Here is a 14,804-nt window from a genome sequence, read left to right as displayed (position 1 = left end):
CTCGCTCTATTCTAGAAATGGTCATACTTTTAGCTTCTATTCTATCCCGGAACGATAACGGGAGAGTACATGACCTCAAATCTCACCCAATGACAACTATAGTCAAATCATTCACCTCCGGGAATATTACAACTCGAGTCATCTCAAGTTATTCGCCAACACAAAACAAGGGGGATATGTTTTGCATGTTATCCATACCTCCTGATACCATTGACCCATGTTCATAAGAAAACTGATAACATTTGCTTCGAAAACAGTCTTCAGCATGATTGTGCTTGTAGGTTTTATTTCGGATAAATACCAGTGAAGAAGGTATATTACTTGGAAAAGCTTAGAGCCTTTAATTCTCTGCAATGCATTTAACCACTTTACGCTTAGGCTATAATCCCACCGTAATTCAGCAGAGTTCGGTGCACACCTTTTGCGAACAAACAAAAATTGTAACAATCCTTACAAATCATTTCTTCTATCGCGTTGCTTAGACGATGGATATTTAGCATTCTCTACAGAATGCGATTTCCGCTTCCGGTCGAATGTCTCCGAATTAGATTTATTTCGTCTATGTTGAGAGCTCTTTCGAGCCTGCCTTGACTTCTCCAATTCGCCTTCCGGCGATTTTGAAAAAGCATTTCGTCGCTGCTTTTTTACCTGTTGTTTTTCAGCTGCAGGTGAAGCTGAGCCATTCCCGGGCTTTCTACCGGTACGCGAACTCGAACAACTTCTTGTTTTGGATAAAGATCGACTTTTGGAGCGATGTTTTTCCGTACTTCTTGAAGAAGAGCGAGTCTTCGATCGCGAGCGAGTCCTACGGGAGCGTCTGGGTCGACCGTGATTGTGATTACTAGTACTCTCAGAATGTTCACTTTGATTATGCCTCTCCTCCTCTTCTTCCTGACGACGGTCTTCTTCTTCTTGATGTTTACGCAGCTGCTCTCGAACTTCTTCTTCAATTTCCTTAGCACTTTTTACCAATTTATCAGTTTGTAAAACAATACGATGTTTTCGGAAAGATTCTGGGACAGTTTCGTCCCCTGGTTCTTTTGAGTGGGTTCTACGAGGTGGAGAACGATGGCGATGTTTCGAACGATGACGATAGCCAGATCTTGATCTTGATCTGGATCTAGATCTTGTGAGTGACCTTGAATTTCTGATTGTGGAAGCTAGATTTTTAGACATAGGTTTCGATATCTGAAGAGACTTTTTCGGCTTGGACTCTGATCGGCGTGACTTTGATCTAGATCGGTCTGATGGCGATCTTGATCGTCTTGTAGATCGAGATCTTGAACTAGAACGCGTTCTTGATCTGGATCTGGATCTGGACCTAGAACGAGATCTGCTGCTCCGAGCACGACGAGATCGACTGCGACTTCTGGATCTGCTTCTGCTTCTGCTGCGCGATCTTCTACGACGTGACCGAGAATGGGATCTTGATCGAGACCTTGAGTATGTGCGTGCTTTTGATCTTTCTCGCCCTCGATTGTGATAGTCACCATAATCCCCATAATCGTCTCCCCTATCTCTGTAATAATCGAAGCCACCGCGGCCACGGTAGGCACCTCTACCACGTGGACGCAGATACCTCCCTCCCCTGGGGGCACCGCGATATCCACGATATGCAAGAGCATTCGCATAATATCCTGCTCTTTGGGCGTAAAATGGATCATATGCATACGGATATCCCATAGCTGCCCAATCGAATCCTGGATACATTCCAGGGTATGCTCCCGGAGGTAAAGTCGGAGGAACTGAAGCATAAGGGACAATCGCATTAGCAGTATCCGGTTGCTCTTCTTCGTCCTCATTGCCGGTTCCCGAATATGATGAACTTATGTCCGATCCAGATTGTTTCTTTTTCTTTTTCTTTCTTGCATCCGGCGGATGCTCGTTAAGAATACTATCATCAGAACTGATGGTGTTGACACTTGGGGATCGTGATCGATTAGATGAAATGCATCCAGATGTACCCAAAAAGTTTTTCAACAAATTTCCGTCTTTAACCTGTTTTACACGTTGACGCATTTTTTCGATTTCTTTTTCTTGAGTTGCCTTCAACTTCTCTGCTTTTTTATTTGCAGATTTGGAAGATTCCTTAGCCGTACTAATTTCGGATGATTTTCCCGCTAGAAATGCCTGTTTGGTCTTGAAAATAGAAAAAAAAATCAATGAACTTTATTATAACAAACATGAAGGATGATATTTACTTTTATCCTTTCAAGAAGTGCATCAAGAAGACGTATGCTCTCCAATTTCCTTTGCGTTTCCAAAAGCTTGCGCTCTTCTTGTAGTATTTTTAGACTTATCTCATCCGTTTCCCGCTGTCGCAGTTTTTGTAGATGCTTCTCTTTCCGTCTTTGCTCCCGCTGCATGCGCTTCAACTCTTCCGCTTTCTTTAGATCCTCCTGGCGCTTTCTGTGGAATACACAAGTAGGACCCATACAGAACTGACTCTTTGGCGAAACGGAACATCCTTATTGTTCAACACACTGCTCCGATTGTATTCACTGCACTTGACTTTATTAGTTAGAATATTTCAACACTTTGCACAGCTGTTTCAGAAACTTTAATAGAAATGGGATCGAGCGAAAAGATGATCGAAACTTCCTACCGCAACTTTAGGCAGAAACGGCGGAAACTAGGACATCTGATGCTCATAAAAATATTTTTAAATGGTTATTTTGGAAATAAAAATAAAAATCTAAATCGGAATTCAAATTGGATTCAAACCTCTCGCGTTCCTTCTTCGCTTCCTCCTCAGCAATGCGTTGCTTCTCCAGCTCCTCTTTCTCGCGCTCCATAGCAATTAATCGATCCCGAACCACTTTCCGTTTTTTGATCGAGGCATCACTTAAATGTTTTGTACGATCGAAGTCCACCGTTATTGAAACCGCTAAATTTTTATCTTCTTCCTTACGCACAATTTTCATTCCACGGAATTCATCCATTGCTTTTACAAATCCGACGTATTCGCTGAATTGTACATACCTTGAAAATATTAGCCCATCTTAGAAATATTATCCAATTTATGGGAAAAATTCGAAGCAAATAGAAATTGCAATGAAGTTTTTTTTTGTATTTACCCTTCGAAGTACATATCCTGATCAAAACTGAATTTTTGCATTCCCGACATATGGGACTTCATCTGTGCCCGGTACGGATCACAAATAGGGATATCTACACAACGCACCTCGCCGAACTTTTCAAATATACGCTTGAATATACCTTCACTAGGTTTGGTGTCATCTTCATTTTCCAGATGTCTCGGACGGAACCATTTGATTGGAAGATTAACAAAATGGATCGTATCCGGGCGCTCGCCTGCTTTCATCTCGTCCATATTTTTAGCATCCCGAAAAAACGAATCCCAATCATGGCGGGTGGGAAAGTCCTCTTTTGCTTCTGACGCCCGCAATTTTGCTGAATCAGAAAACCCTGTTAACCGTATAGGGCGCCCATCTAGTCGTCCTAGTACGTGTCGTAGCTTGTTACGATCCTCCAGTTCACCTTCGAACCGAATGAATCCAACGGTGCTCTTCGAAACCTGAGATAGAGAACGAATCTGTTGAAAAAGGAAAATAATGAACTGCACTCCCGATTGCTCACCTTGAGCACAGAGAACTTCTCTGGCAGAATCATCTGTCGCATTTTATCCATAACCTCATAGTTCGAGATCGCTTTGCCAGTGATAACACTTGGCAAAGCAACCGACACATTAAGCTTTGCCGATGGTTTGAGGTAAAGGCTATGCGGCAAATACAGTGGCACACAATCGCTGACATCGTAAATCGTCTGTATCATTTTGTTCACAATCACCAGATTTCAAGCGTAACCGAATGTATTTTCAGATTTTTATTTTCAATGTTCATTAACACCAGAGCAACATTTTCGATTGGACAGTCCGAAATCCAGGTCGAATTCAATTCCCCCGATAAAAATAAGTGAATAAAATGAATCAAACAGTAAATTAGAGCGTTTCAATATTCGCAAAAACACGGAAAGTCCCTGAAAAAGTAAAATACTTCCCAGCCCCTTCACAATATTTTTGGAATTTGGCGAATATGGTTTGAAATTAGAACGAGGGCGTAGTCCATGCCTCTTGAAATCCAGCAAAAACTGCGTTATCTTGCACAATATACACTATTTCTTATTTTCACAAACTATAATCGTGTACGTTTCAAGCACTGTTTCACCTTAGTATACCGTTGCTTGACAAAATAGAATTCAACGCTATATTTTCTATTGAAAGTTGCACTATATCCTCCAAAATGGTGAAAATAACCATTTCACATAAGCACCTATTTTATTTTTACATTTGACAGATTTAAATGATATTGACACTTGGTTGTTTCATTTGCTTTGCCTGAAAAAAATAATGGCTAGGCTAGAGGCGTTAGGTTTTAGGGAGAGTCGTCTCCAAACAGTGAAAACTAATTGCTTGTCCCCGATAATCGTTCGATTAATCGATTAATCGAATGAAGTATAAAGAAATCGATTATTAATCGAACGAATACTGCGCAACGAACAATCGAAGAGAACAAATAGTTGACGTCGATAAATCGATCCAATCCCAGAGAAAAAAAACATACGGCCTCTGCAGTTTTATTCTAAATCAATCATTGTCTTTGACGCTCCCGTAAACGAAGCTCAATGCTGTCAACGCGAATTTTCAAATTCAAAACTACAAACAATGTCAAACATTGAACATGAAAAAATTCGACTGAAATATTTAAGGTAATCTAACCATGTACCGACAGGTTGGAAGAACAGACCGATAAAATATTCTAGGCATTCAATAACTGAATATTTGCTTGTCGTGTTTTTTATCCCATTTGTTTATTTATTTAGGCTCATTAGCGTTTCAGCTGTAACAGAGTCGGATTTTAAACGTGTTACATGTTTTATAGTATCTTTAAATTGTACATGACACAGTTGCGTATTATTAGTTGAGTATTACTTATATATCATAGCATAAGAGGATTCCTTCTATACCATTATATATGATACGTTACCCAGTAGCCATTTAGGCGTACGAGCATTCCGTCTGTTCTTCCATTGTTCAGTTAGATCGAACAGCGGGGACAGTTGATATGATCATTGTTGTGTTATTCATAGCACAACAATTGATCCATCGAATAAGATTATTCGTAATTGTGTTCATTCCTTGGATATACGGTATGCACAAAGTCCATAATAATAGAAGACTCACAGCAAGAAAAATATATGTACCCCGGATGCCTGGAAGATCTCTGCGGTAACACCTATCCACAAATCCGGAAACATTCATGACGTTAAAAATTATCGACCTATTCCAATTCTCTGCTGCTTGGCCAAGATACTCGAGTTACTAATCCACGAAAAAATGTACTCTGCTGCTAAACCCATGATATCTCAGTATCAGCATGGCTTCGTGAAAAACCGCTCCACTGTTTCAAACCTGATGGTCTACACGAGCCTGCTAAACTCTAGCTTGGATAAGCGCTGTCAAGTTGATAGCATATACGAGGATTTCACTAAAGCCTACGACAAGGTACCTCATGAATTAGCACTGAAAAAACTCGACAAACTTGGATTCCCAAGTTGACTCATCATGTGGCTGCGCTCATACCTGCAAGGAAACTGAAACAGAGCTCTCCAAAGTCGAGCTGTTTCTCTACACCATCTGGTGTACCACAAGGTAGTCACCACGGACCGTTGAATTTCATTCTGTTTGTGAACGACCTAAGCCACCATCTTAACTCGCATCATCTCATGTACGCTGATGACCTAAAGATCTACCGAGTAATTAGCTCACCGGTCGATTGTGCCGCTTTGCAACAAGAGGTTGACACCGTGGCGAATTGATGCATATTAAACTGCATGGAGATGAACGCAACGGAATGCATAATAATTTCCTTCAACAAATCTCGGACACAGCTGAATTTTAATTACGAAGTGAACAGCAGCAGAATGGATCGTGTCACATCGATCAAAGATTTAGGGGTAACAATGGACTGCAAACTAACATTCAACGAACACATCACTGCAACCACTGCAAAGGCTTTCGCAATTCTCGGTTTCATACGCCCAAACGCATCTGAATTCCGCGATGTGTACACTTTGAAGGCACTATATTGCTGTCTCGTTCGCAGTGTACTTGAATATGGTGTTCAAGTCTGGGCCCCTTATCACGAAGTTCATATCGCTCGGACCGAAAGAGTTCAACGGAGCTTCGTTCGATATGCCCTGAGGAGATTACCATTGAATGATCCGGTTAGATTACCTCCATATGAACATCGGTGTGAACTAATAAGCCTAGAGACGCTACGTCAGCGAAGAGAATACCTGCGGAGAATGTTTGCGTTTGATTTAATCAGCAACCGAATCGGCTGCCCAGATCTCTTGCAGCAGATGAATATTTTTGTTCCAGCAAGACGTTCTCGCCAGCGTTTGCTATTCGCGACCGCTAGACATCGCACTGTGCTCGGACAAAACCATCCTCTTGAAATGAGCTTTACTTTTTTTTTATATTTCTGTATTTTCTGAAATTAATATGTGTAGACAAAGTTTTAGAAATATGATTAGGCAAATATTATAAGAGATTTCAGTCTGTGCAGCATTATAGCTGAAGACGTAGTAAAATAAAATAAAAATAAAAATATATTAAAACTATGTCTGTTCAACTAATCCCCCTTAGGCTAGGCGCAAATTGAGAAGCGTATTGCGCTCATCTACGAACACGAGACTACCAACACGACTCATACGTGCCACAAACGTAGCGTGGTGGAGCGCATATTAATTCGCAGTTTGGTGTAAATAACGTGCCACTCGCAAACAATGTCTGATTCACACAGATTTGCGCGATATATTTTTTTACTAACACAATCACCCGACCGATACGACCAGCACGAGAAACTGTGGTTCAGCCACAGCGTCACACGAGTCGTGTCTCACGAGCGCTCCACAATCTCGCGTCATCTGGCCAATTTGCGCCGTTCTATCTGTTTTCATTAGCCACAAAAACAGGCGCTATATCGCGGCAAGTTACTCGCGCTATACGCGTCTCAATTTGCGCCTGGCCTTATTCTACGCGGCGAGTGACGTGAGATAGCAAATTTCTCGCTTCATTGTGGAAGCTACATTACTTTTCAACTTCTTTTCGATACCCGAGTCGATAACATATGAGGACACGACTTCAAAGCTCACCTAGTGACAAACTATAGTCACGCCATTCGCCTGCAGGAATGCAGTGACTTGAGCCATTCACCTCATTCGCCGCGCGGAATAAAGGAGAATATCTTGACATTAGCATTTTCATTCAGTGCATAACATGCATCTACCCATTTGCTGTGCAAATTTTTGACAATACTCAAAACGACCGGGTAAATATAAAATCCCATCGGTAATCAGTACGCGACCGATGTGCGACATTTTCTTTCGAAAGAAGCGCCGAATACACAGGTCAGTTCTTAAATTGAGGGAATTACGTTGACTAAAAATTCCCTATAAATTTCATAAATGCATGATGGCCGAAGTAAATTGCATGATAATTCATTTAAATTGATTGTTTTTCGTTTCCAAAATGTTCTTGTTAGCTGGTTAGCATCATTTGCTAAGCGTGTCTAAAGTTAATTGCAAAAGGGATCAACAGGACAATTGAGGGGCCGCACCGTCGAATAGACTTTAATTTAGTTGCTATACATCTTGCAAAAGCATCAGCGGGATGTGTGATCGAGGAGATGGAGGTATTTTTGATCTTTTTTTTTCGTTGACAGACGATATATTAAGTAATTGAATCTTCTGTTTTTTTTCCAACAGCTGAATCCTTCGATGATGCGGTCGAAGAACGCGTTATAAATGAAGAGTACAAGATATGGAAGAAAAATACTCCATTCCTGTACGATTTGGTGATGACCCATGCATTGGAGTGGCCTTCACTTACTGCTCAGTGGTTGCCGGATGTGACCAAACCCGAAGGAAAAGACTACTCGGTTCATCGTCTAATTTTGGGTACGCATACATCTGATGAACAAAATCATTTATTGATTGCCAGTGTGCAACTGCCTAACGAAGATGCTCAATTCGACGCAAGCCATTATGATAACGAAAAAGGCGAATTTGGTGGATTTGGCTCGGTTTCTGGCAAAATTGAAATTGAAATAAAAATCAATCATGAGGGTGAGGTGAACAGGGCCAGATATATGCCCCAGAATCCATGTGTGATCGCCACAAAGACGCCATCTAGTGATGTGCTTGTGTTTGATTACACCAAGCATCCTAGCAAACCGGAACCCAGTGGGGAATGTCATCCAGATCTGCGCTTGAGAGGACACCAGAAGGAAGGATATGGCCTCTCGTGGAATCCAAATCTAAATGGATATCTTCTATCAGCAAGTGATGATCATACTATTTGTTTGTGGGATATCAATGCAACTCCCAAAGAGCACAGAATAATTGACGCTAAGAATATATTCACCGGACACACCGCTGTTGTTGAGGATGTTGCTTGGCATTTGCTTCATGAGTCGCTATTTGGATCCGTCGCGGACGATCAGAAATTAATGATCTGGGACACTCGCTGTAATAATACCTCGAAACCTTCGCACACAGTAGACGCACATACAGCCGAGGTTAATTGTCTCAGTTTTAATCCATACTCCGAATTCATACTGGCAACCGGTTCCGCCGACAAAACGGTGGCATTGTGGGATTTGCGTAACTTGAAGCTTAAGCTGCATTCGTTCGAATCACATAAAGACGAGATCTTCCAGGTGCAATGGTCCCCTCATAACGAAACCATTCTTGCTTCCTCGGGAACGGATAGGCGATTGCACGTTTGGGATCTGTCAAAAATTGGCGAAGAACAGAGCGCAGAAGACACGGAAGATGGTCCACCTGAGCTGCTGTTCATCCACGGTGGCCATACGGCGAAGATTTCCGATTTCTCGTGGAATCCGAACGAACCGTGGGTGATTTGCTCAGTATCCGAGGACAACATTATGCAGGTGTGGCAAATGGCAGAGAACATCTACAACGACGAAGAACCGGATGTTCCGGCAAGTGAAATAGAGGCCGGTGCCCCATAAAAGCTTGTATTTCTCCCAATATTTTTAATTCCAAATTGTGAGCATATGTCTGCTGTATGTAATACGAGTATCACATTGAATTTTAAACATTCTTTACAAGGTCACTAGTTGTTAGTTGTCATATTCCATCGATATCGAAATAAAGAATTTCTGGTTTAAACTAATTCAGTTATTTTTCGAAATGATTTTTACTTAGGCGTCGTGCACAAATTACGTAACGCTAAAAATCCGGATTTTGGACCCCCTCCCCCCCTACGTAACGCAACTTCCTATCTCTGATACTCAGTAACGCAACCTCGACACCCCTCCCTCCTCGCGTTACTTAATTTGTGCACGACGACTTCCACGGCATTCCACCAATCAACACGAATTTTGGTAGTTTTTTTCAATGTCACATTTTTGATTTAACTGAAACTGCCGACTTTTTCGGCACTAGGTACGATACCATTGAACGGTATTAGTTTTTTAAATACGATCATGACTAATTTTTGGAAGGCGCTTATGCAAAAATGGTATCATTTCAGAAAATAAACTAGCCAGGTTTTAGTTTGCTTCGCTGAACAAGTTGGCAAAGTTTCAGTTAAACCAAAAATAAGAAATTTAAATGATTTCGTGTTGACTGGTGGAATGCCTCTTGAGACGATTTTAATCAAATAAACACTTGGATTCATGGGAATTTATTTGCGATATATATTAGGTATCACTCAATTCTATTTTGTTGAAATTATTAGTTATTGGAGTTATGAGAGCTACATTACAGAGCAATGTTTCAAATTTGTTTTTTCTTAAATAAATACAAGTACGGGTTTTATTAGCCAGTCGAACGCTTGTATCATTATCGGAACGAACTTGGTAAGTTTATTAATGAGAAATGTATCGAAATAATTCGGTTACATTTGTATCCTGATTGTTTGTTGAGAACCGAGTCGGGTTAATGTGGTTAGGCGGTATTTTTGAATCTCTCTAGTCGGAGACGAGCTCGTTCAGCGTAATCCGTCTTAACGCTGCTGTCGGTGCCGCTTGCAGTTATGGCAATTTTACCGGTGGCTGTGAGTTTAGACGAAGCCACCGAATCACCAAACCTCTCTTGTCGCTTCAACAGCTTTTCCTCCTGTTCCACTTTCGTTAATTTGTCCGATACATTGGAGCCGAAACGCTCTGCCCGCTTTTTGAGTGCATCCAGTGAAACTAAATTGCTCGCATTTGTGCTACTTGAAGGATTACTGCCTCCAATACCAAAACGGGCGGCCCGAGCTTGAAGTTTGGTATCACTCGTTTCGGCAGCCTGTGGACCAAACTTTTTCGCCCGCATTTCAAGCCTTTCTTGAGCGCTCATCTGGCTTAACTTTATAACTTTCTTCTCCGGCTCGTTCGATTTAGATTCCCCGTTATTTTCACCAACTCCTTTGTCACTTTCGCTTGCCTTACCATTGTTGTTACCACTCGTGACCGAGGGGACAACACTCGTAGGAACAGAAATAGATATATTTCGCTTGAGAGAGACTTTTTTCTGCAGCACGGTGGATTGATCATCCTTTTTCTCTTGTCGCTGTATCTTATCTAATTCGCTCTTTTCCTGTACTGGTGATTCCACTTTAGAAGTTTCGCTTGGAGTCGGCGACTTCAAAATATGTTCTTCTTCGGCGGTACCATCCTGTAGTTTTTCCTCGTCTTCCTCCAAAATATCATCATTCAATTCATCGTCCTCTAGAAGATCCTCCGAGTTGGCCGTATCTTCCAGTGGATCACCACCATCTGCAAGGAAACAATGTAACACAAATTATCTCTAACAATGTTGAGCAATATTGCGATTCATACCAATAAGTGCACTCTGTAGTCTATCGATGAGTTCATTTTTGTTCCCCAAAGTACTGAGTCCGCGATTTTTTAGCTCTTTCTTCAGATCGGCCACCTATAACATGAACAAAATCAAAATCCCCTAAGTATGAACCCATAACCTATAAACAAGCGTCACCCATTTTCCTTTTTTTTTTGTCCCTGCAATGCAACACACAGCAATGACAAAAAAAAACTTCGATACATACCTTCATCTTGGAGATATCGTGATCAGCCATACTCGCGAATATCTTGTAATGTTTAAATCGAAGAACAGATATTGAATACGTAGACTTTTACAGCAAAAAGCAGTATTATCACTCGAATCTCTAAACACCTTCAATAACCGGAGTGCAGATTTGTTTATGTCTCGATGCAAACTTGGCGTTTGACATTTCTTTCCCTAAAGTCCCAGCAGAGATGCCAGATGTGAAAACATGAAATCATTGCAAAATTTGAAGATATTTCAGAATATGTGAATGCATTGACAGACCTTCTCAGTGTTCTTATCGAAAACGTGATATTTTGTTTGGTGATCGTTTTTGAGTTTTTTTTTCTTGATAATAAGACATGTGATATTCGTGGGTGAAGCCATGTGAGGACATTTTTGGGCGAAGGATTACGTTTTTCGGGAACACATTGAAGGTCAAATTAATAGAAACAAAAATCTGTCGCGTCACTCAATTATTTATTGATGGATATACAAGATTCTTTCACCAATCGATTTGGATTTCAATAGTTAACACAGAGTGTCGAAATCCCTTATATTCCCTGATTTTCCAGTAATTTTTCAGAAAATTTCCAGTTGTAGACTAGTAATCAAATTTTTTACTAGTTTTGTAGTAGTACTTCTAAAAACATTTCATGCTTAACTTAAACAATGAAAACAGATTTAGAATATGGGGTAGTGCCAAGCATCATCATAACCACAAAATCTTTCTGTCCAAGCTAGACCGCCTGGGAGTGGCGACGAATATCGTAAAATGGATGCAATCATACTTGACAAACCGTCAGCTTAACGTTAAGTTAGGGACTACCGAATCTGAACCGTTTACTAACCCCTCCGGTGTCCCACAAGGTAGCAATCTTGGACCATTATTGTTCTCCTTGTTCTTCAATGATGTCTGCTATGCCATGCCCCAGGGATGTCGAATCATATATGCCGATGACTTCAAAATATATTGGCACGTGAAGTCTGTCGATGACTGCAGGATGTTGCAAACGATCATAGACATTTTTGCGAGTTGGTGCAGGCGAAACTATCTGATCATAAGCGTGAAGAAGTGCACAGTCATCTCATTCACTAGGAAGAAAACCCCTATTATCTGGACCTACCGCATAGGGAATGAACCATTGGAAAGGACACGCGTTGTGAAGGACCTCGGTGTAATGCTGGACTCAGAGCTAAACTTCTGTGAACATTATGACTATGTCATCAACAAAGCCAACCGAAACTTAGGGTTCATCTTCCAGATATCCGCCGAATTCCGTGACCCATACTGCTTAAGATCTCTGTATTTCAGTTTAGTCCGGTCCACATTGGAAACAGCGGTTGTAGTATGGAGTCCCTTTCGCACGGTATGGATCGAAAGGATTGGGAGAATAGAATCTAAGTTTCTGAGGTACGCATTGAGATTTCTGCCTTGGCAAAACCCAAATGAGCTCCCATCCTATGAAAGACGATGCCGTCTGCTGGGAATGGATATACTGGAGAAGAGACGGAACATAATTAAAGCCACATTCGTCTGAAAACTTCTTCTTGGCGAGATCGATGCCCCATGGATTCTCGCTCGAATCAATATTAACGTTGTACCACGACCACTCAGACAGCGGAGTTTCCTTCGACTTCCACCACACCGAACAGATTATGCTCAGCACGAACCAGTTTAATCTATGTGTGTTCTTTTTAATTCTTTTTATTATTTGTTTGATTTCAATGTGAGCTGTAAAGTTTTCCGTGACGAATTTTAAATGTAGTTTAAGTGTAGTATTTGTGGGGATTTAAAACCCCTTGGATAAAATATCGCACTGGCTTGCGGTGGTATCGAATCATGCATTTTGCAACATATCCTCCACAGCGCTACCAACGGATGACGCACAAAATGAGCGGCCCGATCGGTCATCGTCTCGGCTACTTCGGCATTGGCTGGAACACCAAGCATTCGTTATCCGTTCGTCTACGAGGTAAGTCCTTCATGTGTGCTTCGGGGAGATTCTCTTTTGCCCGAACATAATGGATTCCACAGTATTCATGTAGACCTTTAAGTCCGATGGATGAATTGTAAAACAATAAACAATAAACAATAAAACAATAAAGCTCATTTCAACACGCCCTAGTTGAATCATCTCAGCTTTCTGTCCCTCGTGTAACATTCTTCTCAATACAACCATGTCTTTTTCAGCAGTGCCGAGTAATGTTGTTTCCAGACTAGGATTGGGCGATCTCGGATCGATTCTTAGAAGATTGATTTTTTTTTTCAGATTTCAAATTTTTTGGATTGATATTTTGTACTCGAGAAAATCGAGTACAAAATATTTTTTTTGCTTTCAACTTTTCCGATCTCAGAAATACTTTTTGAAGATTTGTTTTTCAGTATACATCGATTTTAAACTCACCGAAGACCACCTTACAATGTTTTAAACATAATGTCAACGATTGGATCGCTTCTTCTACGGTTTACTTCCGTACAAATGCTGACAGAAACAGAACTAGCGGAAGCTACTTAGAGGATGTACTGTATCCAGTGGCTTATAGGATCACTGAACTAGATGTTGATAACAATTCCTTGCGAAATGTCTTTTTTTAGAACTCGCGACAAGATCAAGAATCGGTTTCAACCAAATGAAAGACGAATGGCACGATTATCTTTTGTGGGATCGTTTTTTTTATTAATGGAATCGTAATCCAATTCGGATTCTGATTTTTAGGAGTATATTCGCGTGGACAGTATTAGGCCTTGTCCTCACTGCAGCGGGGCGTGTGATACTAACGATTAATCGTGTGTGTTCTTACCGATGTGTTCACACAACGCTGACGTGTCGTGAGCGGGGGTTTGGTGTGTGGTTGGCGTGCAGACGAAAACACTTTACGCCGGCGATATTTGTACTTCTCCGCTTCTCTCTTGCATATATTTGTTTGTAGTAGTGTCATAATTTTAATTTTTTACGTTTTGTTTTATTTTTACGTTTTTCACCGTCCGATTTTTATCCCGGATATGTCCCACGATGTTGGAATATTTAAAAATAAACCAATTTTCATTCTTTCATTCAAAAACACAAGGCGCGTAGAAGTATATCCTAAGGTGGGCCAACTTGCTAAAACCACTCTTCAGCCATCTTGGAAATCTACTGTGTTTTGTTTGTAAACAAAACACAATACGCTTGTGCCGGAGCTCGCTCGTGATCAGTCTGTCTCTTTCACGCTTCAAGGAAATAATTCCCCTTCTGCTTTCTTCCGTACTGTTTTCATATACCGCTCCCCTAACCAACTTAGTGACGAAACGGCCTCACCTAGTACCATAGACCCGTCTTGCAAAAACTCACATTGGGCCTGATTCTCGAATACACTTCGAATACAGGGGCTGTCCACATACCACGAGGACAACTTTAGGGGGGTTGGGGGTATCAAAATGTCCACGCTTGTCCAAGGAGAGGGGGGAGGGGGTATAGACTATGTCCACGTGGACACGAAGAATAAATATTTTTTCAAATATAATGCATTCTAAATTAAATAAAAACTGTTCCGTATTCAAGAATTTTAAAACCCCGCCCAACCTGAGTGTTTTGTAATTATCAATAAACTGATTAAGTTGCCTGAGGGTTCTTCGTATATTTTTATTAAATTTTTGGACTTCTTCACTGAAATCCATATTCTGAAAAAAAAATCTCACGTAAACTCCAATGTAACAT

At 41.0% G+C, this 14,804-nt stretch overlaps 4 protein-coding genes across 6 annotated transcripts; 2 read left to right on the top strand and 2 right to left on the bottom strand.

Moving 5' to 3' along the window:
• Positions 1-317: 317 nt before the first annotated feature.
• LOC129777443 (A-kinase anchor protein 17A) lies at positions 318-4,313 on the bottom strand. 3 transcript variants are annotated; one of them, XM_055783709.1, is made up of 6 exons: positions 4,188-4,313; positions 3,601-3,786; positions 3,078-3,556; positions 2,725-2,982; positions 2,202-2,409; positions 318-2,139 (listed from the first exon to the last, which is right to left on the bottom strand). In XM_055783709.1, exons 2-6 carry the CDS (start codon positions 3,649-3,651, stop codon positions 451-453), a joined length of 2,685 nt encoding a protein of 894 aa, XP_055639684.1. In that variant the 5' UTR covers positions 3,652-3,786; positions 4,188-4,313; the 3' UTR covers positions 318-450. The 3 variants fall into 3 exon arrangements, with proteins under 3 accessions (XP_055639684.1, XP_055639682.1, XP_055639683.1); XM_055783707.1 differs by having other exon boundaries at positions 3,601-4,308; XM_055783708.1 differs by having other exon boundaries at positions 3,078-3,538; positions 3,601-4,308.
• A 1,043-nt stretch (positions 4,314-5,356) lies between these two features.
• LOC129774192 (uncharacterized) lies at positions 5,357-5,838 on the top strand. The gene is made up of 2 exons (XM_055777897.1): positions 5,357-5,524; positions 5,575-5,838. Exons 1-2 carry the CDS (start codon positions 5,357-5,359, stop codon positions 5,836-5,838), a joined length of 432 nt encoding a protein of 143 aa, XP_055633872.1.
• A 1,489-nt stretch (positions 5,839-7,327) lies between these two features.
• Positions 7,328-9,223, top strand: LOC129777444 (chromatin assembly factor 1 p55 subunit). Its single transcript, XM_055783710.1, has 3 exons — positions 7,328-7,434; positions 7,569-7,718; positions 7,792-9,223. The coding sequence occupies exons 2-3, from the start codon at positions 7,697-7,699 to the stop codon at positions 9,057-9,059; spliced, it is 1,290 nt and encodes a 429-aa protein (XP_055639685.1). The 5' UTR covers positions 7,328-7,434; positions 7,569-7,696; the 3' UTR covers positions 9,060-9,223.
• Positions 9,224-9,720: 497 nt separating this feature from the next.
• On the bottom strand, positions 9,721-11,283 carry LOC129777445 (uncharacterized). The gene is made up of 3 exons (XM_055783712.1): positions 11,105-11,283; positions 10,878-10,971; positions 9,721-10,814 (listed from the first exon to the last, which is right to left on the bottom strand). Exons 1-3 carry the CDS (start codon positions 11,132-11,134, stop codon positions 10,000-10,002), a joined length of 939 nt encoding a protein of 312 aa, XP_055639687.1. The 5' UTR covers positions 11,135-11,283; the 3' UTR covers positions 9,721-9,999.
• Between the last annotated feature and the right edge of the window lie 3,521 nt (positions 11,284-14,804).

This window comes from Toxorhynchites rutilus, chromosome 3 (genome assembly GCF_029784135.1).
Source record: "Toxorhynchites rutilus septentrionalis strain SRP chromosome 3, ASM2978413v1, whole genome shotgun sequence".
NCBI classification, from domain to species: Eukaryota; Metazoa; Arthropoda; class Insecta; order Diptera; family Culicidae; genus Toxorhynchites; species Toxorhynchites rutilus.
Note: the sequence above shows the minus strand (reverse complement) of the source record. Positions and strands in the feature narration are given on the sequence as shown.

Coding starts and splice junctions, on each gene's coding strand:
- LOC129777443 (XM_055783707.1), bottom strand. CDS start 3,795: ATGATACAGACGATTTACGATGTCAGCGATTGTGTGCCACTGTATTTG. Junction 3,557..3,600: donor AGAAGTTCTCTGTGCTCAAG/GTGAGCAATCGG, acceptor CTTTTTCAACAG/ATTCGTTCTCTATCTCAGGT. Junction 2,983..3,077: donor CAGGATATGTACTTCGAAGG/GTAAATACAAAA, acceptor AATATTTTCAAG/GTATGTACAATTCAGCGAAT.
- LOC129777444 (XM_055783710.1), top strand. CDS start 7,697: ATGTGTGATCGAGGAGATGGAG. Junction 7,719..7,791: donor GTGTGATCGAGGAGATGGAG/GTATTTTTGATC, acceptor TTTTTCCAACAG/CTGAATCCTTCGATGATGCG.
- LOC129774192 (XM_055777897.1), top strand. CDS start 5,357: ATGTACTCTGCTGCTAAACCCATGATATCTCAGTATCAGCATGGCTTC. Junction 5,525..5,574: donor TCACTAAAGCCTACGACAAG/GTACCTCATGAA, acceptor TGGATTCCCAAG/TTGACTCATCATGTGGCTGC.
- LOC129777445 (XM_055783712.1), bottom strand. CDS start 11,134: ATGGCTGATCACGATATCTCCAAGATGAAG. Junction 10,972..11,104: donor ACGATATCTCCAAGATGAAG/GTATGTATCGAA, acceptor TTCATGTTATAG/GTGGCCGATCTGAAGAAAGA. Junction 10,815..10,877: donor ACTACAGAGTGCACTTATTG/GTATGAATCGCA, acceptor GTTTCCTTGCAG/ATGGTGGTGATCCACTGGAA.